This window comes from Asterias rubens, chromosome 15 (genome assembly GCF_902459465.1).
Source record: "Asterias rubens chromosome 15, eAstRub1.3, whole genome shotgun sequence".
NCBI classification, from domain to species: Eukaryota; Metazoa; Echinodermata; class Asteroidea; order Forcipulatida; family Asteriidae; genus Asterias; species Asterias rubens.
In genome coordinates this window covers 6,791,484-6,818,512 of record NC_047076.1, presented here as the reverse complement: position 1 = coordinate 6,818,512, position 27,029 = coordinate 6,791,484, and the positions used below count along the sequence as shown (strand labels likewise).

The following is a 27,029-nucleotide window of genomic DNA, read 5'->3' as shown; positions in this document are numbered from 1 at the left end:
TGACTTGATCCCATTAATCTTGATCAATGGTCACGCCCGTGCCACTTCCTCAAGCTTCTTGTCTACAGCCCCTTGTCTACATACCCACATTCAATCAAGGCTTCACCACATTTCCCTGAAGATTATAGGGGACTTATGATCAGAGAAAACCACATGCTATGAAGGACGAAAAACCACATGCGGCACCATTTTCAACTTTTGGCAGCCCCACAATCCAGTAATTTGTACTGTCTTTCTGTATACAGAGAACTCTAAAAGCTTTAAAATAAAAACTTAACATTTGATAACAAGTTCTACTAATTTGGGTTGAACAAAGAACATTTACTGGAACAGGACTAGAACCTGCAACCTCCAGAAAACAGTAATTGTTTGAGTACAGCGTTTTGAGATTTTTTATGTCAGACGCTAAATCAAAAATAAATTGTTATTATTATTATTATTTTTCTAAATAAAACTCTTCAACAAATAAAAACACTCAAACAAACACCAAGACTAAAAAAGAATACATACATTTCATAATTACTGGTTTTTGATAACTCTGCATGTTTGTAAATGTGCATAAAGAATCCATGAAAACAAATTATGCGAATGGGTAAATTATAAATACATACACACACAATCAAAAGTGAGGTGTTTCTAGAATAACGATAGTGGTGGGGCACTATTAAAGCCATTGGACACTTTCTGAACAGAACAAAAATTAAAAGTTCACAGATTTACAAATAACTTACAGGGTTTACAGAAGGTAATGGTGAAAGACTTCTCTTGATATATTATTCCATGAAATGCTTTACTTTTTGAGAAAACATTAAAAACAATTGTCAATTCTCGATATCGAGAACAACAGATTTATTTTAAACTCATGTCATGACATGGCTAAACGTGCGGACACAAGGGTGGGTTTTCCTGTTTTTTTCTCCCGACTCTGATGACCGATTGAGCCTCAATTTTCACAGGTTTGTTATTTTATTTATAAGTTGTGATACACGAAATGTTGTGCGATTGCCTTAAGGTAGGGGGATAACTGCAGGCAGGTTCTCTTTTTACTGAGTGACATCAAAGGCAGTTACTACATTGTACCAACCTCGCTACCATGGGCAGCGCGCCGTAACACGCATAGCTCTGCGTACGTCTCTAACCCCTGGGAGGGAAATGCTGTGCGTCTCCAAAAAGCTCTATACGCCGAAACGCGTGCGTATAAAAGATGTACGTTTTCACTTTTTTTGTGTCACGCAACACGGAACGCCAAGGCAAGTTTATGACTTTTATTACGCACAGCGCATCCAGCGTGTGCGCGACTAACGCCCAACACAGAACGGATCAACCACAGGACTAATTGTAATATCCCTTATATTTTGATATTTTTGAGTTACACTTCCAGGGGTTATGATCGAGCAAGGCATGCTGGGAAAAAATGGCGCAGCGAGATCGATCACCCCTGGGAACAAGGTTGACATTGTACATATTCATGAGCTTGATTATTTGTGCAGACATTTTGAAACCAAACTGAGGACAACATTTTATTTAAACAGCAGCAATGACGCACATTACAAATAAAATCAAACAAACCACTGAGTTACTGGAGACACAATTCAAAAAGTGCTTCATCAAATCACAGCAATAAATTACACAATTAGCAACCAGTGATGTTTTGATTGCAGAAATACTTACTATTTGTCCAAAAGTGGCAGTTCGAATAACGGTTAAAAGAATAGGCAAAGTGTTAAAATAAAGTACACCCATTGATCCACAAAGATTGCAGAAAACAACTTCAGAAATAGATTACAGTTATAGCAGTAATACCAGGGGCCAATTTCATAGAGCTGCCTAAGCAAACAAAATTGCTTAAGCACAAAAAAGATCACTTATTTTACACATGTTACTGGCCAAAGTTTCATGCCATTACACATTGCTCCTGAATGGTATTTAGCTATGTTTACTTAGCATAACAATTAAGTGGAGTCCGGTAATCTGATTTTACTAAGCAAGGATTTGCTTGCTTAAGCAAAAATTTGTGCTTAGACAGCTCTATGAAATTGGGCCCAGAGTCTTGTAACAGAAACTGACCAATAAGGTACTCAAGGTACTTGATGAACAAAGAAAAAGATTTTTAAAGGCAGTGGACGCTATTAGTAATAACTCAAAACATTTATTAGCATAAAACCTGACTTGGTAACGAGTAGTGGGGATAGGTTGATAGTATAAAGTATTGTGAGTAACGGTTCCCTTTGATGTGACGTAGTTTTCGAGAAAGAAGTAATTTTCAACAAATTTAGTTTCAAGACCTCGAAATCAAGCTTCTGAAAGCACACAACTTCGTGTGACAAGGGTGTTTTTTCTTTCATAGTTATCTCACAACTTAGACGACCGATTGAGCTCAATTTTTCACAGGTTCATTATTTTACACGTATGTTTAGATACACCAAGTGAAAAGACTGGTCTTTGACAATTACCAATAGTGTCCAGTGTCTTTAAGACAGGTTTTGAAATTATGGGACCAATAGACCTTATGCATTGACGTCATCCAGCCGCCATATTTGATGTCAAACGGTGACGAAACAATCGAAACGCACGTAGATTGGCCAATGAACAACCTCCTTTTGACCTCAATGCGGGGGCGCCGTACTGAAATGACTTCATGTGCATAAGGTCTATTTATTAGGGTTGACAAGGTGCTGCGACGCAAGCAGCAGCAACTGCCAGAAACACTGGGGGGAAACCCCTTCTGCGCAACAGCGAATTATGTTCTTTCGAGGTGCCTTTCAAAACGCACGGGACCAAAAAACATCTCATCCGAAAAATGAAGCAATAACGGTTCAGTGTCCTGCTTAATAAGAACCTAAGTGTCAAGACCAGGACTCGAACCCACACTCTGCTGGTCAGAAACACCACAGCTTGAGTCAAGTGTGCTGAATGCTTTGGCCCCACACGCCATTCATTGCATATTCAATAAGGAAGGGAAAAACCACTGAGCTATACTCAGTTCACTAAGAAACAGGTAAAAAGACAGAATAAACAATACTCCACAAAGCAAAATAAACATTTGCAGATACATGTATCCTTAGAAAAGAAAATCAGAAATTTGAATTATGAAATTAACACGAAAAATAAATCAATTTAAAATGTTTCATCCTACCTGGAAAGTCCAAGATGAAGGTTTTCCTGCCTCACCGAAGACAGCATAATCGAGGGAGTACAGTGACTGGGGAGGAGCTGATTCAGCCAAGATCTCAACATAGCTGGCATCAACTATGATGAAAGTGTACGGAAAAGAGAAAGTTATTACATTTTTGCGGTAACACCATGTGTATATCCACTTGCCTGGTAGATTATGTTCCTCTAAGAACTTGTCTTGTTTTGTTCTACTATTGGGGTGTAGATTTTTCGGATTTTGGCAGACTTCACTACTCCTGCAGACTCTCTACTATCGCGCAGTAGACTTTTGGAATTTGAGAGACTTCCCTTGAAGGGACAGTTTATCAAAAATTAATCCGTTGGCAACACCAGTGGCAGACCTAGCGAGAGCAGAGTGTCACCTAGCTTCCCCCCCCCCTCCACCCCCTCCCACATCCTTTCCTTGTTAGTGTCACCGAAGCCAACACCCAAAGCCACCAGTTTGGACAAAGTGAATCTTTGCTTGACACCAGTGCCAGACCTAGGGAAAACTGAACGGTGAGTGCCACCCACCTTTCCCCCTCCTTCTCTCCCAAAACCTAAGTTAATCAGTGGCTATGACTATCGCTGATACATCTTTACTAAAAGCAATGTCACTGAAGCCAACAGCCAAAGTCACCCAGTTTAGACAAAAGTGAATCTTTGTGACACCAGGCGCAGACCTAGGGGGTGCAGAGAGGGGACACCAACTAGCTTCCCCTCCCCCATCCCCTACCCTTTAATTGTCTGTGGCTATTACTATCGCTGGATTGCTGATCTTTACTGAAGCAATGTCACTGAAGCCAACAGCCGAAGTCACCCAGTTAAGACAAAAGAGAATCTTTGTGACACAAGGCGCAGACCGTGGGGGTGCAGAGAGGGGCCACCAACTATTCACAGAAGTGAATCTTTGTTTGAAACCAGTGCCAGACCTAGGAAAAGCAGAGAAAAGTAACACCTCCCCTACATGCACCTCCCCTTCCCCCCATCCTACCCCACCCTTCCACCCTTGTAAGTGGCTATGACTATCGCTGCATCGCTTCTGATCTTTACTTTAGCATATCACTGAAGCCAACAGCCAAAGTCACCCAGTTTAAACAAAAGTGAATCTTTGTTTAGACACCAGTGCCAGATCTAGGGAGAGCAGAGAAAGAGTAAGACACATAGCTCCCCGTCTCCGATCCTCCCTCACCCTTCCACCCTTGTAAGTGGCTATGACTATCGCTGCGTCGTTGCTACAAACATCCTTCAGAGTAATGTCCCTGAAGAAAACAGCCAAAGCCACCCGGTTAGTACAAGGGCTAAACCCAGAATACAAAAGACAATTATATCATCTGGGAACCGACTCCCACAAAGTCCCACCCCTTCTCCTCCCCCACCTGACCCCTTCTCAAGTTCCCTGACTGGTTTCATTGTCTGGCAACAAACAAACCTCTTCAGACTAATTAATCACAAAGGAATTATTTGTCTTAACCCCAGCCAGACACAATTGATCAATCAAAGAGAATTTAATGACTCACTGCCAACAGCACTGGCGGTGTTGCCTTATTACTTGCTCAGGGGAGGCTGGCGTCAATCAATTAAACAACACAGAGATCGTGCTGGTTACCATTTTAAGAAAGTTGAAAAGTGCACAGACTTTGCACGCGATGGAGCTTGCTGGCTAGACAATAGAACAACCCTAATCAGGGCTCGAAATTAACACTGGACTGAAGACCCGAGGCCAATGGTTATAGCGTCGGGCCAGTAAAGTAAATACGAGACAGGACAAGTCCAACAGTCGCGTGTTTTTCAGTTGAATAATATTGCTTCATTGTGTAAATACTACCTTTGTGAAAAATGGTTTCCTATGATTCTGATGAACATCATTATTAAACTTATATTACATTTTCAGTTAAAAGTCCTGTCGTCACATGGTAGTGAACAGCTTCTTAAATCTCATAGTCGAAACAATAGGTCAGAGAAAATGAGGGGAAAAAACTTACTTTGTATCACTTTAATTATCAACCACATCCTTTTTTTTTTCTTCTTTTTTTTTGGGGGGGGGGTTTTGGTAGGATTTTAAACCTTGCATGGCGGAAGTTTAACAAGTCATGTATGCGATAACACCATTTGAAAATCTCTTTATCTCTTATGAGTAGAGTAAAAGTTTGAGTATTTTAAGAAACATCTTCTTTTTTTTAACGGCATTAAAAACACGCTTTTTGGTGCTTTCCTGTAGTCACTTTAAAGACATACTCTCTGTTAAACACTGTCTCACTTGCCAGCACCAAAACAAATTTCAAACCTAGACACCAGTATGTCTGAATGTAATTTGGTCCACTCAACATGTGGAGACCAATTTGACAAACGACCAGTATCTTTGAAACCACATGGAAATGTTGAGAACACACAATGTGTAAATACATCAGGGATATGGTAGGCTGTTGAGAAGGGGGGAAAATGAACTCTGAGCGCAAAGCGCGAAAGCATGGACCTCGAAAACTTGCGAGCGTGTATCCCAATATTAACATTAATCTTTCGTTTTAAAAGCCCTACTCTTCAATCTGGGGCGTTATTATATGGTTATATCTCCATTTCTTTAAGAATTTGATCTCAATTTTTGTTTATACATATATGGTAAAAACAATGGGGATACAAAAAATGGAATTTCCTTTTTTTTGGGGGGGGGCACAAACAAAAGTTATTTCTGTTTAAAAAGGAGAAATCACATCCCTGATACATGAACACAAAGGGAAAAATAGAACAAAATTGGCAACAAAAAAACTAAATAACACATGCCCTTTATGAGAACGCAATATTCTTCTAAAAATAGGCTTGGGGATGGCGGATGTAGAGGCATTGGATGATGAGAATATAGGCTGTTCCAGGGCGATGCAGCAACTAATTGAATCTTCAGATGTTTCTATTGTGGACGGGGGATGGATGTCAGGTTAAGAGGGGTTGGGTAAGAACTCAAGGTGAGAAGTTTACCTGACTAGGGGTGAATTCTTATCAATATTAGGAAAATCTGAATTGGCAATTCCGCTTTTTTTTTACAACCTCCCCCCAAAAAAGACAAATAAAATAACTATATGTTTCCATATTTGTTTTTGTAGCACACAGACAGGCAACAGAATGGGAATATAAAGAGCAGGATCATTTCTTCATGGTATTCATTCAATTATTCAATCATTCTATCATTCTATCATTTTTATAACACCCCTTACAAATATTCTGCCTGCTCATTGGTTTAGAGCGTGTCACATGACATGGGTTGGTTTTGCTAGACGACGGCTGTGTGATAGTGCATCGGTTTGCCGTGCGCTAGTCCGAAGACTATCACACGGCGTGCAGTACCCGGACGTCCGTTGCATTTACGAGGATGATACATTAATAGTCCAATAGTAACCATTTCGGATTGCACGACACTACCTGCAGCACAGTAAAAGTTTTTGCAATCTGTATTCGCGTCGTCCGTGGATTGTAGCATTCAGGTCTGTAACTTAATAGTACAGTATTTAGAAATGTTTGGGGTGTTATAAAACAAATATTGACTGCTTTTACTCGTGCAATGGTTAAAACTATTCGAGAGTCATAGTTTTAACCATAGCACTCGAAGCAGTCAATATTTGTATACTATCATTCAATCATTCTATCATTTAATCATTCTTTCATTCAATCAATCGATCAATCAAAAGCCTTTTGACCATACCTTGATTACTGGCTTGAACAGAGACTATCTCTGGCATTAAGCATGCAGGCAAGACTAAGACAGGGCTGGCACTAGTTGTATTGGTCCCTCTGGTGAACCACGTGTACATCACATCAATACCGTTGGCTATTTCACCTGCAAAAGAAAAGCAAGAAAATCAATCCAAGACACTTAGCCTTTTTCAGATAAGGTGGACACCATAGCTGTGCACTGCTTAGTTTGGTTCGGGTGTGTACATGTACAACCAAATAGTTGCCACCATATCAAACAATCATTTATGGGGGTTCATTACATTAAAACTTTCTTGATGTGTCTGTTTAATCATGTTTTGAATATCTTCCCTGGAATACTAGTGAGACTGTATCTCTTGATTTTGTCAAAATTATATACCATGGAGAAAAGAAAACACACACTTGAACAAATTGGTTTTTAAAAGTTCACCTCAAAATCTGAATCTCTTTAAATTGACTGTTCTTTCCACGCCAAGATGCAATGATTTTTATTTTCAATACAGGTTATAACAATAATAAAGCGTGTGTTTTGTTGGATTAAATGCCACGTATAAGGGCAGACATTAATTTAAAAGGAAATTTCACTTAAATTTTGTTAAAATTAATCATTTTTTTTTAATTTACATCAAAACTTACCATTCAGCCTCGCAAGTAAAACCATCTGCCCATTCCCGGGATAAAACTCCTGAATAGAGACGGCGTCAATGCTTTCCTGAATAACCAATCCGACAGACTCGCTCTCCGAAGAGACGTTGTTACTGGCCACAACAGTAGCAAGGAGGACTCCAGGGCTACTCAAGATGAACTCCAAGATGTAAATTTGGTTCTCTTCGATGTACTGAACTTGCGGAGTCACAGGGCCTCGAGGAGTGTCAACGGTGAACATCACTTGTGTTCCTTGAAGAAGAGTGACATTGATGAGTGATGGGGAGCCCAGTAAGGTTGGGCTGTTGCTGAAGAGACTGAGGCCCACAATTGGGTCCTGAATGAGAATCGCCTTTGAGAGGTAAGCGGTTTGAGAGCTGATGAGATTGCTAGCAGCGACACTTACATTATAATTCATGCCGCTTGTTAGGTACGTGTGGTTGACATGAGAGATGGGGACTCCATTCACAAGGCTGTCAACTTGTTCTGTGGTACCTAGGAGATCTGAGAAGGACCACGTAAATTGGACATCGCTTCCTGTTCCCATGGAGGCTGTGAATTGAACGGTGGTGCCTGTTGCTAGTATCCCACCGCTGCCACCATCAAGGACAAGACCACTGACGGCCTCATGAACAGCGACATTAGTCTGCACATGGGATGTGCTCACTAGATTAGAGGCAGTCACCTCTACCACATACTCTCCCGGCTCTGTGAAGTTATGCAGACACATTTCCTGGCAGTTCGGATTCAAAGTCATATCCGTCGAGGACAGCGTCCACACATATGACATGTTAGCAGTCACAATAGGGGCTTGTAAGCTTAAGTTTGCTATAGTGTTGGTCGCATACACCTGTAGTGTTTCAATCTCGACGGGTCCAAGCTCCTCTTGTACTACAACAGCCGAATCCAATCTTGCCGAGCCAACACTTTCACTAGTCCACTTCTGGAAGACTTCAGTCTCCACTATGAACACACCAGACTCCCTGTACTTGTGGCTCAGAGAGACGAACAGAGTGCAACCCTCTCCATAACTTGCGATCAGATGAAGATGGGCATTTCCCTCATCACCGACCGTGATGAACGTGTCGTTGACATCGTACATGCTGTGGTTGTACACCGACCCGTCGCCGAAGTCTACCTGCAGGAGCACCTGTTGTCTCGCTGTTGCTACCATGTTGATGAGTAACCCCACGCTGCTGTTCACTTTGTTTATGAAGGCAGAGCTAGTCGCTAGTGACATGGTCAGGTTGGTTACCTCACGCTTTACTACCACCTGTCATATAATGAGGAAACGCCATTGTTGTCATTCATCATTTACCACAAACAAAAAAGGCACTGGACACTTTTGGTAAATACTCAAAATAATTGTTAGCATAAAAACTTACTAGGTAACAAGCAATGGAGAGCTGTTGATAGTATACAAAATTTGAGAAAGGACTCCCTCTGTAGTACAGTTTTTGAGAAGAGGTCATTTTTCTCACTCGTATATTAAAAGCCTTCAGGACTAAAGCCTTTTTAGGCATCTAAAAGCACAACTTTTTGTGCAACTGTGGTGTTTTGTTTTCAATATAATAAAAATAATGTTAAACATTTCTAGTGCGCCATGTCAGTCAATGATGACACTCCTGGTGCAAAAAGCAAGAGCTCTGCTAATACACAATGACACAAGACTTCCAGAAGTTTGAAGGCTATTTTTCCAAAATAGATATGTTTGGAGATGATTTTTGAATTTGGAACAAGTATCTGCTTTTCTGAGTTGAAGTGGGACGCTGTTCCAAAGAGATGCTTTTGCACTTTTTTCCAAATTTTCTCAATGCTAACTTACCACATGTAATGTCTTCTGAACACTCCCAAGGTAGTTAGAGACATTCACATAGACATTGAACAGACCCTCTGTTGTAAAATTGTGAACCTATAAAGGAAAAATGAAATAACATAATATTCTGCAAATGAGCATCAGACAAGTTATAAAAAACTTTACTACTGCATCATTTAATTGTGTCAGTCCAAAATTTGTATACAATTTACAAATTTATATTCATAAAAAACTGTCTCTGTCATAAAAATGCAACACACGTACAGAGCTCAAAGGCGTCGGAAAGCGGATAAGTTTTACAAAGTTTCTTACTTGACATGTATTACGCCTTCTTACCAAAAAGGCATTTGTGAATGGGAATAAAAGAGTAGTGACCCGTTCCTAAACTGCCGTTTAACTGAGCCCGCTGGTTTTAAACGGCAGTTTAAGAACTCTAGCTACCCTTTCATTACCTTGTTATAGCACTAAGAATCAAGCCAACTCAAAATACAATTAAACTTGATGCATTTGAGTATTTCTTAACAATTCAATTACATAATTATCCTTTTTTTTTTTTTTTTACCCATACACCGATGTGTGTTTGCACTGTATACTCAGTACTTTCTGTGAAAAAAATATCACAAGCATGTTACTCGGGTGGGATTCGAACCCACGACCCTTGCAATTCTAGAGCAGTGTCTTACCCCAACTAGACTACCGAGGTTGCCCAGTAGCTAGAGGCAGTTTGAATCCTATGTTTTGGCAGCGGGTACCGCAACGATATAATAGATGTTAAATTTGCATCGGGGATAAAGACATCTATTATATCCATATTGAACTTTGACGTACTTTAACTAATTTATTCTTTGGTTGGCATCAACAATTGTGCTGTATGCAGCTACAAAATAATGTGTTGTTTACAGTCACAAAATAATAATGTGTTGTTTACAGTCACAAAATAATAATGTGTTGTGTACAGTCACAAAATAATGTGTTGTTTACAGTCACAAAATAACAATGTGTTGTTTACAGTCACAAAATAATAATGTGTTGTTTACAGTCACAAAATAATAATGTGTTGTTTACAGTCACAAAATAACAATGTGTTGTTTACAGTCACAAAATAATAATGTGTTGTTTACAGTCACAAAATAATAATGTGTTGTTTACAGTCACAAAATAATAATGTGTTGTTTACAGTCACAAAATAACGAACGGCTCAGAACCAAACTCGAGACATTCTGTGCCATTGACATCTTGCCAAGAAAACTTGTTTTGGGGTAAACCACAAAGTGTGGCTTGGGGGCCCATAACAAGTGTGAGTGACATGCACCATTAACAGCAAAACCAACACAACAGAAATTGAACAATAAATAAAGAAACTAGAACTTTCTTTTTACCTGGCTACAACTCTATAGAGTTGTGACAATACGGTCAAATTGAAAAACCACAGGGTCATCTAGGGTTTTTAAACCAAATTCCAGCCCAAGCAAGTGTATGTACACTTTATTGAAGTTCTACTCCAATTCACCCACTTTCTAACTCATCCACTTAATACAATCCTATAAGCTAAAGAAGTACTCCCAGCCAATTTTCTATACCTTCAACCCAGGTTAATAGGCAGGACAGTTCTTTTCAGAACTTAGAACTCCCTCGAAAAATCTGATAAATCTACTACACGAAAGAAGAATATACCAAGACAGTTCTCTAAAGAACAAACTCTACATGGCAAGTAGATACACACATTTATCCGCAAAACTAAATATATATTAGAGATGGTAAATTTGCATCGGGAATAAAGAATATTAATTTTGGTTTTTAATACACCGATGTGTGTTAGCACTGTATACTCAGTACTTTCCTGAGTCCTGTGAAAAAATATCACAGGCATGTTACTCGGATGGGATTTGAACCCACGACCCTTGCAATTTTAGAGCAGTGTCTTACCAACTAGACTACCGAGGTTGCCCGGTAGCTAGAGGCAGTTCGAATCCTATGTTTTGGCAGGGGGTACCGCACTCTATAAGAGATGTTAAATTTGCATCAGGGATAAAGAATATTAATTTTGGTTTTTACCCATACACCGATGTGTGTTAGCACTGTATACTCAGTACTTTCCCAAGTCCTGTGAAAACAAATATCACAGGCATGTTCCTCACAAGCATGCCTAAAACATTTTTCAGACACTTCTTCAACCCTGTCCTACTCTAACAGTCTGAAGACCTCAGAAGTCAAAATTCCAGAGGTAACATTTGGGCACCTTGGGCTCCTATAAATAGCAGTGGATAACAATCAATTCCACAATCCCAATCACAATCATTGAGTGATTTAGGAGCTCAAGCCCACTTCAAAAAATCGGCCAACAGGTAATTTTGCTTGACACTTTTTTGTTTGCTAAGCAAAGGTTTTCAGGGGACAAGAGCAGCCATGAGTATGATAAGGTGTTGTTTTAGTTGGTAACTGCTAACTCCTGTGCTTACCAATTTTGTCTGCTAAGCAACTCTATGCAATTGGACCCAGGTGTTAAGAATTATGACTTGTTTTATAAGGATATAAAGGTATAATTTCACAATGTTACATTTTTAAGGGGGGATGTTTATTGCAATGGTGAAATATTTTCTGTCCACAGATTTGACAAAAAGGTCAGGATGATGTTAATTTGTTTGATTACATGTATTGTAGGCATACTTAAAGGGAGTAAGTTTGGTATTAATCACTCTTAAAATTAATGACAAAAAAAGACTTTTGTCAGAAGCCTAAACTACAGCATCTTTTGATAGTATGACAGCATTTTGAGCAATATTTCACTTTGAAGTTATGTGGAAATAAATGTCCCAAAGTTTAATCTGAGCTTCTAGGATTGTGCATTCCTATTTGCGTTATTTTTCCTGCAATACTTCAAAAACATGCCAACTTTTTGAAATGAAATATTTACATATATATAGGCCTACATGTGTGTACATCTAATTTTACATACTGTATCATTAAAACAATCGAATGGCTCCAAAATGAGTCAGATGTTGACAATTTCAAGGATTGAGCTATATGCATGGCTGGAAAGAACACACCAACAGCAGTAATTTGGTATAATGTCTAAGCTTTGGGGTGTATCGCGTTGCTGAGTTACTTCAGTTTGAAATTAGCAAATACATCATTTTTTCTGAAAAACGAATTACAAGTAAAGTGATGTTTTAAACTACCTTTCGCGCAAAAGGATACATATTAGACATTTAAGTATGATCACAAAATTGTTGTATTCATAGCTTTATTGCCTAAAAGTAAGTGTTCTAAAGGTTAATCGTGCAAATATAGATCTTAAAACGAAAAAAGAAAGAAAGAACAAAAAAAGTGGGGTTTTTTTTTTGGGGGGGGGGGGTTCCCACATTAAACTGTCCATTACTCAATAATGCATTGGGCGACATCTGACTCATTTTCACGTAGCGGGTCACAAATAAGTTTATGGACTGTGTTTTATACCAAAGCCACATCTTTTAGTTTAACATTTAACTTGAAGTCAGCACTTCCAGCATGTCCTAGAGACAAAACATTATGTGTAGGCCTACAGCATGGTTTGCAACAAAATACACTTTAAAGTCCTTCAAAATTAACAACAGCCCTGGCCTAAAAACTTCGGTGCTCTTTGTCAACCAGATCAGCTTTCTTCCAAGATAAGACCATTCTGCAACAGAGACAGTTGGTCTGAAAGTTTAAAGGCCAAGTAGCTGATTGTATTAAAGACAGTGGACACTATTGGTAATTACTCAAAATAATTATTAGCATGAAACCTTTCTCGGTGACGAGTAATGGGGAGAGGTTGACGGTACAAAACATTGTGAGAAACGGCTCCCCCTGATGTGCCATAGTTTTCGAGAAAGAAGTAATTTTCCACGAATTTGATTTTAAGACCTCAGATTTAGAACTTGAGGTCTCGAAAGCAACTATCTAAACGCACACAACTTCATGTGACAAGGGTGTTTTTTCTTTCATTATTATCTCACAAGTTCGATGACCGATTGAGCTCAAATTATCACAGGTTTGTTTTTGTATGCATATATGTTGAGATACACCAACTGTGAAGGCTAGTGTCCACTGCCTTTAAGGGGGTCTTTATATGTTTTGGTTTTGAAACCCTTTAAATGTTTTAATCATTTAACTGTATTGCAAGGGTCGTGGGTTCGAATCCCACCCGAGTAACATGCCTGTGATATTTTTTCACAGGACTCGGGAAAGTACTGAGTATACAGTGCTAACACACATCGGTGTATGGGTAAAAAAACAAAATTAATATTCTTTATCCCCAATGCAAATTTAATTGCAAGGGTCGTGGGTTCGAATCCCACCCGAGTAACATGCCTGTGATATTTTTTCACAGGACTCGGGAAAGTACTGAGTATACAGTGCTAACACACATCGGTGTATGGGTAAAAAAAAAAAAAAAAATTAATATTCTTTATCCCCAATGCAAATTTAACATCTATTACATTTAACTGTAGATATTATCTAACACTCAAAGGAGAAGTCATCAAACAAACAACAGACTTCAAATATTTGGGGTCAATGATGGCTTCATCAGAGAGCGACGTACGACGACGTAGATCTGTAGCATGGGGTGCTTTCTGGAGACTGGGAAGGATTAGGAAGTCTTCTTCCGTGAATCAAGAGCTAAAACTCAACATCTTCAAGACAGCCTGCCTTCCTATACTCCTATATGGCTGTGAGACATGGATCCTTACCAAGCACCTCGCTGCATTACTCAACAGCTATCACACAAACTGCCTCCGAATCATACTTGGAATAAAACGTCTCGACAGGGTTACTAACACCACGTTGTACAACCTCAGCCACCAAAGTGCATTAACTCAGACCATCTGAAAACGACAACTCAGATGAGTCGGTCACATCCTGCGGAAACCCACGAACGAGCCACTCAACATCTACGCTCTGTACTCCCCATCGCATGGCCGCCGCAAACAAGGTCGTCAGCGCCTGCTATACCCAGAGTACATTGGAAGATAAGTCTCCCCGGATTTTCTGCTCTCCCCGCTTGAGATTCGGAGAATAGCACAAGACAGGAGAGAATGGGAAAAGCTTGTGTCTGCCTGCTGTGCAGTCGACCGATGATGATGATGATATAGATATTAGAATAAAACTAACCCATGACAAATTTTTAAAATGTTGTTTTTGAGATATCGGCAAAAATCTGGAGTGAATATGTCCACGCAGGAAGACATAGGAATACACACACTCTTTCTTTTATCCAAATTTTGGTGGATCCGCAGTGCTTCAAAGTAAAAAAATTCTTAAAATGCAAAAATTATATTATCCAAAGCTGCTTACCCCATAAGTTTTTATCAACATTAATTTCATTACCAAACATATAGGCCTACAGACTCTTTTTAATTGTGGGTGGGGGAATTATCAGTTTCAATCTGATTAAAGGGAAGGTACACGTTTGGTAATTACTCATAACAAATATTAACTTAAAAACTGATTTGGTAACGAGCATTGGAGAGCTGTTGATAGTATAAAACATTGTGGGAAACGACTCCCTCTGAAGTAACGTAGTTTTTGAGAAAGAGGAAATTTCTCACTAAAATAATAAAAGACTTCTAGCTAGAAGTCTTTTATTCCTATCTGAAAGCACATAAATTCGTCCAACAAGGGTGTTTTTTCTTTCATCATTCTCTCGCAACTTCGATGACCGATTCAGCCCAAATTTGTACAGGCTTGTTATTTTATGCTTATGATGGGATACACCAAGTGAGAACACTGGTCTTTGACAATTACCAAACGTGTACCTTGCCTTTAACTGGGACAGATAACTATGTCCAGACCACAGACCATTGGGTTCTTATAACCTCAGGACACACTCAGCATTGGGTTTTTTTTTTTTTTTTATCCAAAACCGCAACAGGGAAAAGCAGGCACTTTCTTTTGAAAGAATTCACAATAAATAACATCCACTTTCTTTCACCACATAAAGTGCTTCCAACTAAAATGACCATGACTGCAATAAAAACCATATGTTTGCACAAAAAGGACTGATGTACAGGCATGTACATGTACAACATGTAGGCCTACTCTATTCTAAACACATAGGGTACGTTCAGACGTGGGGTTAAAGATTTGATCAATGTGAAATTCCCTGGAAAATATGTCTCTCGTTATTCTAGACCCAGGGCCTCCCAGATGTTTAAATTCAGGAGGCTTACAAACTCTACCACCAGAATACAAAATACTTTCGTTGATTGCTTTATTATTTATTTCTTCTAATGAAGGTATAGAAATTTGAGAAAATCATGAGAACCCCTTTGTGCCTGATGTTTTAAGACTGAGTAAAAGGCAGGGCTGTATGCTTCGTTTTTGAAAGGGCAAGGGCACCAAGGCATTTTCTCTTTGGCAAAGGGCACCCTATGAGGAAATTGTAAATTTCTACTGTAACATTTCAAGGGCACCAAGGCAATGACCAGGGGCAACGGAGGCAATCGCCTTCGTTGCCTCCGTGAAGTATCAGGCCTGAAAAGGTCTCGACAACAGTCTGGCCCTAGTTTCATAGAGCTGCTTTATTTCTGCTAATCAGAAATGAGCAGGATACCAGTCACAAATTATACATGCGACATTGTAGTTTGGCTAGAAACCTTATTATGATAAGCGTAATTTTGTTTGTGCTTAGCTATTTTTATTAAATTTGTCCATGGTCACAACCAAAATTTTCATAGTTGATAGGACTGGAACTTCCTCTCTGAAAATGAGATGAAAGGGCAAGGCTATTTTCATTTCGCAAAGGGCACTTCCATTTGGGAAATCTTTTGAAGAGCACCAAGCCCAAGATTGGTGCAACAAAGACCATGGTATCTGTGGCCTGCGTGTAATTTAAGGCCTGTAGTGACTGCAAGACCAACCTACCTCGCTATCCTGCATGCAAGCAATCCCTTCACATTCAGGCTCCTCCACATAGCGTTCAGTAACATTCACCACACCACCCTCATCAAACATCCAAACAAACGTCAGGTTGATCCCAAAGGCCACAGACGCCTGGAACTCCACCTCCTCCCCAACGAAGACCGAGACTGCCGGCAGGAAGATCGCTGATGCCTCCTCGATTGGGACGCAAGATGGGCCATCACCCTGGACAGGCCGCAGGATGATCTGGAGGTCGGCTGGAAGAGGTTGAACCACAGAGATGCTGGTGGTTCGATGGAGTCTGGATATGGGGTTGCTGACATCCACATCTATTCAGATATACAAAAATATCATACTTGTAAACAACAGTAATTACACTTGATTTATTAATTTGTATTCAAATGTAGAACCAGGGGTTCGATTGAGGTCGGAAAGTTTCTGTTTTCTGTCTTTAAGTGACATCCAAAGACACAAAGGTTTAGTAGGATAGAAATTATGATCCTACGATCATTTTATTACGTCTCACTTGAGGGTTCTTGACACTTGACAGTTGCTTCCTACAATCGCACTTATTGAGGTGTATTTTTTTTCAAATGGCAGATAACAACACAACTTCCTAACCTGAATAAAAAGTATACTTTTACAAAATGTACAAAATAACCATGACAACACCCTTAATAGATTGCCCCTTGCCCCCTCCCCATTTTTTCTGTATTATTTTAACAATAAGCTGGCATTTACAAAGCACCCTTTCCAGAGGTTACAAAGCACTAGGATGAGTCCAACACAATTTGTTTGTTAAATACAAAATAAATAGGGCCTATAAATCATACCACACAAATTTCTAAAATTAAAACTGAATTTTGATTTTCAGTTATTTCTTTGACCCACCCACCCACAATTTCTGAAAAAAGTTAAAGTTTTAAACATTGACAGTTCTGAATGGCACTTAAAGACAGTGAACACTATTGGTAATTGTTAAAGACTAGTCTTCAACAGTTGGTGTATCTCAACAGATGCATAAAATAACAAACCTGGGGAAATTTGAGCTCAATCGGTTGTCAAAGTTGCGAGATAATTATAAAAGAAAAAACACCATTGTCACACGAAGTTGTCTGCTTTCTGATGCTTGATTTTGAGAATTCTAAACTTGAGGTCTAAAAATCAAATTTGTGGAAAATCACTTCTTTCTCGAAATCTACGTCACTTTAGAGGGAGCTGTTTCTCACAATGTTTTATACTATCAACCTCTCCCCCTTACTCGTAATCAAGTAAGGTTTTATGATGATAGTTATTTTGAGTAATTACCAATAGTGTCCACTGCCTTTAAGGACTAGGCTTTTTGCGAGATACTTGTACCAGTTTGAAAATACATGTAGCTGGGAGGGGAAAACTTCCAACATCTATCCAGGTTTACTGACCGCCAACTGCAGCCACCCAACAGTGAAGGAATTAGCAGGGGGAAATTTCAGCAAATTTGCGACAATTTCATGCGGGGCGCTAGGCACGGTAGGCAATCCCAGTTGGCATTGCAAAAATGTATTCATAATAGCACGCACGGGCAATCAAATTGTCTGAAATGATCAGATGTAATCCAAACTGCAATGAAACATGATAGTTTTTCAGTACTGGAAACAGTGATCAAGTTTTCAAATAGATCAGTTTGAAGAAGGTTGGTTGTTTTCCTTTTTACAGAGCCTCAAGTAGTGAAAACCTAAACATGTTGTACATATTTAACATCTTTAAGGATTTTATGGAGAGTCTCGGTCTTCAGAAGTTTTAAAACATGGCCTTCACATTTCAATCATCTTTGTACCTGATTTGATAACACAAGATTCACTTAGGCCGAGTAAAAAAAGAAACTTGTTTAGCGTCCCCGCCCGCTTCCTTTTAAAAGCAGTGGACACTATTGGTAATTACTCAAAATAATTATATAAAACCTTTCTTGATTACGAGAGGTTGATAGTATAAAACATTATGAGAAACAGCTCCTTCTGAAGTGACGTAGTTTTCAAGAAAGAAGTAAGTTTCCGCGAATTTGATTTCGAGACCTCAAGTTTAGAAATAGAAGTCTCGAAATCAAGCATCAGAAAGCACACAACTTCGTGTGACAAGGGTGTTTTTATTTCATTGTTATCTCGCAACTTCGACAACCGATTGAGCTCAAGTTTTCACAGGTTTGTTATTCTATGCATGTTGAGATACACCAATTATGAAGACTGGTCTTTGACAATTACCAATAGTGTCCACTGTCTTTAAAGGGTCTATGTAACTTTTGTAGGACAAAAAACACAATGTCCACAGATTTACACTAAACTTACACAGTTTGAAGATAATGATAGTAGAAAGCTTCCCTGAAAGTATTACGTGCTGAGGTGCTGTAGTTTTGGGGAAATGAGTAAAACAATGTAATGTAAATAATAATTTGCGTCTCATGAGACGAAAACTATTTTAATCATTTACAAACGTATTTTCATGACATTGTTTTACTCATTTCTCAAAAACTACAGCAACTCAGTAAGTAATATTTGAAGGGAAGCTTTCCACTATCATTATCTTCAAACCCTGTAAGTTTAATGTAAATCCATGGACATTTTGAAAAGGTACCCAAATCCTTTAAGAGGCTGCCTCCTTTTTTTTCTCTCTTTTTTTTATGCACGCATACATTTTTTTAAATGTTAATGTTTTTTTGTTTTTTTTATGAAAAAAGGGTTATTTTAAACAATCTTAACTAAAACAATCTGAATGTCTTGTCTAAATGTCGTTTCCAAAATGTTTCATTTATGTATTGTGTGTTTGAGCAGTAAAAAAAACAATGGATATTTGATATATTAAAAAGAATGGCGGCCATCTTGAAATAAAATATATATATATATAAAGTCCCTCCTCCTTACTTTTTTTGAGAAACCTGGACGCTAAACATGTTGGTTTTGTTATACTCAGCCTTATTTTTTTGTTTAAAGTGCTCAGTTGTTTCTAGTGGAAGATGCCTGATTTAAGGTTAGTTTGACTTCATACGAAAACAATATGGTTTTATTTTACAAGTTAACTGTGAAACTCTATTTCTAGGTTTTTTTTTAACTAACAATGAGAGTAGCATCACATAATTAGAAAATAGACTTAACAAAAAGCTTCTTTAAATGTATATGAGTTTTTAAACTGTTCTTGAATATATGCCAAGTGAGTTTGAAATACCACAAGTAGGATTTTGAATTTTGTCTTGTAACAAATTGTTGGTCCACTACCAATTTTGAGCACCAAGCCCAGCAGTCTTCTGAGTTTTGTTCCCCCAAGTACAGGTATTGAAACGATTTGAAGAGTATGGTCCGATTTCCAAGGTGGCTGTATATTGTGTTTGATCACGCTGGGCACTACCCAGATTGAGTTACAAGTACGCCACATGAAACCCTCAAAGGTCAGTCTTTGTTGGGTATCATTTATTAACTTATAATTTCATTTGTTTCCTCTGGAGTGGGAGGCTCATTGTTTTTGTTTCTTAATCTTATTCCCCCTTCCACACTCCGGGCTTGAATTTGAGAGGAAAATGTACTACGAGTCAACAATACTGCAGGGCTTGTAGCTCAAAATGTTCACCGGGCCAGGGCCCAATTTCATAGAGCTGCTTAGCACAAAAATTTGCTAAGCGTAGAATTTCATCATTGATAAAAACAGGACTACCAACCAAATTTCCATTTATTGCATATTGCTTGTTACATGTATTCAGCTGTTGTTTGCTGATCCTGAAAATCACAAGAATTTAATTGGTAATCCTGTTTTTATGAAGGCAACAATTTCATGCTAAGCAAATTTTTGTGCTCAGCAGCTCTATGAAATTGGACACAGATTTTGAAATGGAGACTGGGTTCTTGGAAGAGAAATGGAGATAGGCAGGACACTAAAACCAAGAAGCCTTAATAGTCCACAGATGGACCAAAAGACTAACCGAATGGCAAACTAGAAATAAATCAAGAAGAAGAGGAAGACAAAAGAGAAGATGGAGAGAAATAATCCAAACATACACAAACATGACAACTTGGGGTAGAATAGCAAGAAGGAAAAGAGAATGGAAATTGTATGAGGGGGGGGGTTTCATCTAACAAAGGACAAACACAGCCAGATGATGATAATTTGTGGGTAAAAATTTTAAAATATCTTGGTTTTATTAACAGGAGCATCAGCTACTCTATCAATCCGCCCTTTAAATCGTTCTGATTAATTTACTGATTTAACCTTGCTCAGGAGTAACATGTTTTCAGTGGAATGCTATGTAGTGTATGTCCCTAGAAAAAGGCACTGGACACTAACAGTAATCACTCAAAATAATTGTTAGCATAAATACTTACTTGTTAATGATCAATAGGCCTAGAGAGCTGTTGATATCAAACATTGTGAAAAACGGCTCCCTCTGAAGTAACATGGTTTTTGAGAAAAAAGTAATTTCTCACTAAAATATTTGAATTTGATTTTGAGACCTCAGAATTTGAGATTGAGTTCTCGAAATCAAGCATCTGAAAGCACACAACTTGTGCGACAAGGGCATTTTTTCTTCCATTATTCTCTCTCAACTTCGACGACCAATTGAGCTCAAATTTTCACAGGTTTGTTATTTCATGCATGTTGAGATACACCAAGTGAGAAGACAATTGGTCTTTGACAATTACCAATAGTGTCCAGTGTCTTTAAGACTTGTTCCGGAATTGGTGAACAACAATACCTGCCCAAGATATATTGCTTCACATAGTTGGGCCTCACAAAAAGTTAGTTTCCAGTGTGCTTACTCAGCTAATGCTTCAGTATACAATTTCAGGGTATCAGAAAGCCTCTTTTTAAGCAAAAATCGGGCCATTTTAGTCTCACCATGGTGGCAGAAATGGTCTCAGAAATAACAAGACTTCACAAAGCAACAATATGAAGTATTTCTTCATTGGTTGAGAATGCTCTATGGTTAAAGGCACTGGACACTATTGGTAATTACTCAAAACAATTGTTGTTATTTTCTCACTCAAATATTAAAAGACTCCAGGCCTGAACAATTTTTAAGGGATCTGAAAGCACACAAACTTGTGAAACAAGGGTGTTGTTTTTCTTGCATTATTCTCTTGCAACATCAATGACCAATTGAGTCCAAATTTGTATAGATTTGTTATTTTATGCATTAGTTGGGATACACCAAGTGAGAATACTTGTCTTTGACAAGTACCAAAGTTGCCCATGTGCATTTAAACCATGGAGCTACTGTGTGGTTTAAAGGGAAGGTACACGTTTGGTAACTACTCAAAAAAAATATTAACTTAAAAATTTACTTGGTAACGAGCATTGGAGAGCTGTTGATGGTATAAAACATTGTGAGAAACGGCTCCCTCTGAAGTAGCATAGATTTTGAGAAACAGGTAATTTCTCACTAAAATAATAAAAGACTTCTAGGCTAGAAGTCTTTTATTCCTGTATGAAACCACATAAAACTGTCCAACAAAGGGTTTTTCTGTCATCATTTATTCGCAACTCCGATGACCAATTGAACTCAAATTTTCACAGCCTTGTTATTTTATGCTTATGTTGGGATACACCAAGTGAGAAGACTGGTCTTTGACAATTACCAAAGGTGTACCTTCCCTTTAACACAACAGGCACCAGACTGTACCACCACAAGGTTACACTTCTTCGTAGCACCATGACAAGTGTTTAGACAAACAGTCATCTTCAGAACCATGTCTAAAGCCACCTTGTACTAATCATGTCTCTTGGCCTAACATTACAAAACACAAACACACTTTGAACAAAACCACATCCCGACTGAAATTCCAGCAAATCCTTTCCTTTCAATTCCTGAGTCATATTGTGAGTGAACAAACCCATCTGGTATTGTGAATAGCCAGGACCAATAACAAAGGGGGATTTTTCCCCTCAAGGCATTCATTCTACACTGTGGCCATGCTAAGTAAGTTGTGATCTACCTCCATGCTGACACCTCACAGTTACATTGTATACCCTTACTCTTTGGTATACATGTACATCCACAAAACCTTGAGTACAATAAACAGCTCATTTTAAACTTAATTCATGGCCATTGTTCTTTTGTATTAAATTAAGTCAACACAATCACCTCAATCAATAAATCTGCTATTTCCACCACAAAATTAGTTGAGCATATATACCGAGTTAGGTTTGAAAAATAACAGAACAAGTTAACATTTTGCAATAAGAAGGTCAAAGCTCTATGCTTCACCAGTCAACCATGTAAGCCTGAACAGATTTAAAAGTAAGTCTAGGCTCAAATTCACAAAGCACTTTCTTTCATCTTAAGATGAGTTGTTAATACCACCATGTAGTGGTTTGTATTGCGGCATCACAATTTGCTTAGCAGTATGATTGATTCGCAGTAAACGGATACCCAACCTTGGATTGGGCAATTTGGGCTTTTGAAAGTGTTTGAAAGTGTTGGTTATAAAATCACTAAATTCTACTTTTTAAACATCTTTCATACCATTCATGTCCTAACAAACGTATTTCAAAGACCAAAGTTGCCAAAATCCAAGGCAAAGTCCCTTGAGATCACTCATTACTCTCAAGCCTGTAAGACAGACAAATTTGTTTGACGTCTTATAATTCGCAAAATTAGTCCTCACCCTTATACATTATAAGACCTGCCGTCGATTTCACAAAGAGTTAGGACTCGTCTTATCTCGAGTTAGGACGAGTAACTCGTCCTAACTTAGGATTAATCTTAAGGTCTGCAGGGTTGGGACTCGTCCTGAGTCATAAGATTAATCCTAAGTTAGGAAGAGTTTTGTGAAATCGACGGCTGTGTCATGACTTTTAAACAAACATTCTTGGGTAAGGAACCACGTACTTGATATTGAAAAAGAATGAAACAAACATTCTGTACAAAATATTCGCAGGGATGCTTCACAATATTGTAGTGTGTTAATTCAAATTGATAAAAGAAACTTACCAATCTGCCATTTTCCTTCAAGACTGAAGGTATGCACAAAACTCTCAACAGCTGATGAGTTGCCATAGAGACGGGATGTTCTGCCTCTTTCTTCACCATCTACACTCCAGATGAAGTCGATTTCTTCAAAGTGGCTGGTATTAAAACCATCTAAACCTAAAATAAATTAAGTTTGAATATTACAACTAAAGTAAATGCCAGTGCTGCAGTCACATACTTTTCAGTTGAGTAGGGATCAGTACTCAAGTCGTGCTTGAGTACACAGGCATTTAACTGCCCGTTGAAAAAAAAAAAGGAAGATTTTCAAAGGCACAACGCTAGTGCGGAGCGAGGCAGCCGAAACGCCACGGAGCATGATACCCACCATGGTACCCTAGAAAATGTTGAGGTTTATTATGCTCTAAGGTGCATTTTTAGCATGTACTAGGCTTATTTTACATGATTGTAGGTGTCCACTGATGTTGCAAGGCTTTAAAAAAGAAATCTGAAAAAAACTTCTTCTTTTTTTCGGTTTTTTCGTGTGTTTTTTTTTCTCGTTTGTTTTTTTTTTTTGGGTGGAATTCTGCGGAAACGCGGAAGAGTTGCATGCCTAAGTACAAGTATATAGAGTGCAAGTACTATAGTACTGCTAAATCCCTGTTAAAACATACATGTAAAAAGATTTTCAGAAAGCTCAATAAACCCAGAAAATCTTTTAAAGTTATAAACATTTGAACAGATTTAATCAGGGCCCAAAGCTTAAACAAATTCTCTGCAAATAATTTCACCCTTGCCCTTCTACGTTTCATCAAACACAGACCTGCTTATCTGTGGTAATTTTCTTTTAAATTAAAAATACTATACATCACTCTAATGCGGGAAAGAAAAGTGTTCAGCTAAAATCAACTCCCCAAAATTTACACCATTTTTGGGCTAAGTCAGTCACGTTATTGGGCTTACTTCGGCCCACACCCAGACAAACTAAAAAGTTGCTACATATATCAACTGCGCCAGAACCCAAGATGAAATTGACAAGAGCAACAGCATCTGACTTCCCCTTTTTCGTCTGGAATTTGGATTATGTTGTCGGAAGTCAGATGGGCCCAAAGAGACTGTCGACCACCCATGTCTCTGAACTCACAGGGCAGGATTTAGCAGCTGATCTCCCCCCTGATTTATTTTAGTTCTATTCTCAATTTGCACAACTGATACCAGACAGATGGTTTAAAGGCAGTGGACACTATTGGTAATTACTCAAAATAATTATTGGCATAAAACCTTTCTTGGTGACAAGTAATGGGGAGAGGTTGATGGTATAAAACATTGTGAGAAACGGCTCCCTCTGAAGTGCCGTAGTTTTCGAGAAAGAAGTAATTTTTCACGAGACCTCAGATTTAGAACTTGAGGTCTCGAAATCAACCATCTCAACACACACAACTTCGTGTGACAAGGTTTTTTTTTCTTTCATTATTATCTCGCAACTTCGATGACTGACTGAGCTCAAATTTTCACAGGTTTGTTATTTTATGCATATGTTGAGATACACCAACTGTGAAGGCAAGTCTTTACAATTACCAAAAGTGGCCAGTGTCTTTAAGGGAGGTGAACCCTTCCGGTAGAAGCAGGACGCGAATTTGGGGTGGGGAAACCCGCACAAGAACAGAGGACTAGTGGCTTGAAATTCTTTCTGAACCATAAACGTCTTTACAAGACCCAAATCAAAAAGAAAACAAAAAATTATCTACAGAGTTTTAATTACATTGCATGCTTTCTGTTTTTAGCTGATCAAGCACTGAGAGAAAATTTATTTAAAGTAATGGGTAATAATTTATTACTCGTCCCAACTTCAAAGTTTCAACATCTTAATAAAGGCACTGGCGTCTACTGTAATTATTAAAAATAATTGTTAACATAAAAAATTACTTGGTAACCAGCAATGGAGAGCTGTTGATAGTATACAAATATTGACTGCTTCGAGTGTTATGGTTAAAACTATGACTCCCGAGGTGATCCCCGGAGCGTTCTATTTTAAAATAGAACGCTACGGGATCACCGAGGGAGTCATAGTTTTTAACCATTGCACGAGTAAAAGCAGTCAATATTTGTTTTATAACACCCCAAACATTTCTAAATACTGTACTATTATTATTAAGTTACAGACCTGAATGCTACAATCCACGGACGACGAAAGAAAAAAAACCCTTGTCACACGAAGTGTGCTTTCAGATGCTTGATTTCGAGACTTCAAAATCTAATTTTGAGGTCTCAAAATCAAATTCGTGGAAAATTACTTCTTTCTCGACAACTACGTTACTTCAGAGCAAATTTTCACAATGTTTTCATACCATCAACCTCTCCCCATTACTCGTTACCAAATAAGGTTTTATGCTAATAATTATTTTGAGTAATTACCAATAGTGTCCACTGCCTTTAAGGGGGGTGAACCCTTTGGGTAGAATAAGGGCTCGAATTTGGATGGAAAAACCCACAACAACAGAGGACTTGTGGCTCAAGGTTTTTCAGGACCATCAGTGTTTTTACAAGACCCCAATCAAAATAAAAAACCAAAACTGTCTATTTAGACTGAACATGTTTTGCGCACATTGAAAGCTCATAAATACCGAGTAGCAAATGATTATTTTTGAGTAGCAGCTGATACATTTTGTTGGGTATTTTGCTATGCCTTACAAGAGAAATCATTCACTGGATAAGAAACTGAATATTGGAAGGTTGGTGTGCAGCCTGCTCTAGGTTTTGCAGACCGATTTTACGTTTCTCTCAGGAGAAAAGAAAGTGTAATGTATGGTACTGGAACAATAAGATACACACCAAATTATATAAAAATGCTTTCTTAAACTACTCTTTTGTCACACTGATATCTTGACACAAAACAATCAATTTTCAAACTTTATGATTTTATTTGCATGGTAAGTTCCAAACCTAACGTTCCAAATTGACACATTTGTCAAAATTTTGTAACTTTCCACCTATAAACCACATCATTGTAACAACACAGGGCCCCCTTACTTTCATTCATAATAAGTCAAATACATTAGTATTTAGACAATTTGTTGAAGACAGTTACCTAAATCTGCGACCGTTTCTGCTGCTAGGTTCACTCTAGCTTCAAATCGTACAGTGGAACCCTCCTGAACAAGATGTTGTGATTTACTCAGCTCCGCTGTTAATAAATAGGGACCATCAACTGAGTAAACGCTGACAGCAGCGTCACCTCCGCACGGCAGGCTCCAGTTTCCACATCTGATAGAAAACAAATTCAATAGTAAATTGATTTGATTGAGTTTGCTTACACAGACATGTAATAATCACTGTATAGGGCAAACTTAGCAGTACATGTACTTACCCAAATCCTGTAAAAAAAGTATTCTTCACACACTAGTGGAAATGATTTGAACCAACAACCCCACACTCTAGTAGATATCTTTAGCTGCATTACATTCTTTTGAGTTGGGGGTTTCCAAATAAAGCAATTTATTATCCAGCACATTTAGGTACAAATTTAACATTGCAATCTTTATGAACAATTAAGAAATAAGCTGAGATGGTTTAAGGAGTGAATTAAGGCCCAGTGACCAGGGGTAATAATGTGAAGCGCTTTGGGACGCCCTCCGGGTGTGAAAAGCGCTATATAAAAACGGGTTATTATTATTTATTATTAAACTTACAAAATATTGCATTGTTGATCTATCGCCTCCTCTCCAAATTCTTCTTTACTATTGCTACAGGTGCAGTTATCAGCACTTTGTACCCCGGCATAGAGGTACCTAAAAAGAATAGATACAGAAAATCAAAATCCAATGTAAATACGACAATGATTAAAAAAGGGAAACCTTAAAATATTGGGCCCCCTAGGCAACTAATGTTTTTATAGTAGTG

General features: G+C 38.4%; 1 protein-coding gene across 1 annotated transcript in view; it reads right to left on the bottom strand.

Moving 5' to 3' along the window:
- Positions 1-27,029, bottom strand: part of LOC117299811 — a 150,895-nt gene that overhangs the window by 116,087 nt on the left and 7,779 nt on the right. The window contains exons 3-10 of the mRNA XM_033783335.1: positions 26,819-26,917; positions 26,218-26,393; positions 23,154-23,309; positions 16,205-16,530; positions 9,329-9,415; positions 7,495-8,776; positions 6,848-6,982; positions 3,137-3,249 (exon numbers count right to left, since the gene is read on the bottom strand). Coding sequence (XP_033639226.1) covers positions 3,137-3,249; positions 6,848-6,982; positions 7,495-8,776; positions 9,329-9,415; positions 16,205-16,530; positions 23,154-23,309; positions 26,218-26,393; positions 26,819-26,917 — 2,374 coding nt within the window. The remainder of the gene's footprint in view (positions 1-3,136; positions 3,250-6,847; positions 6,983-7,494; positions 8,777-9,328; positions 9,416-16,204; positions 16,531-23,153; positions 23,310-26,217; positions 26,394-26,818; positions 26,918-27,029) is intronic.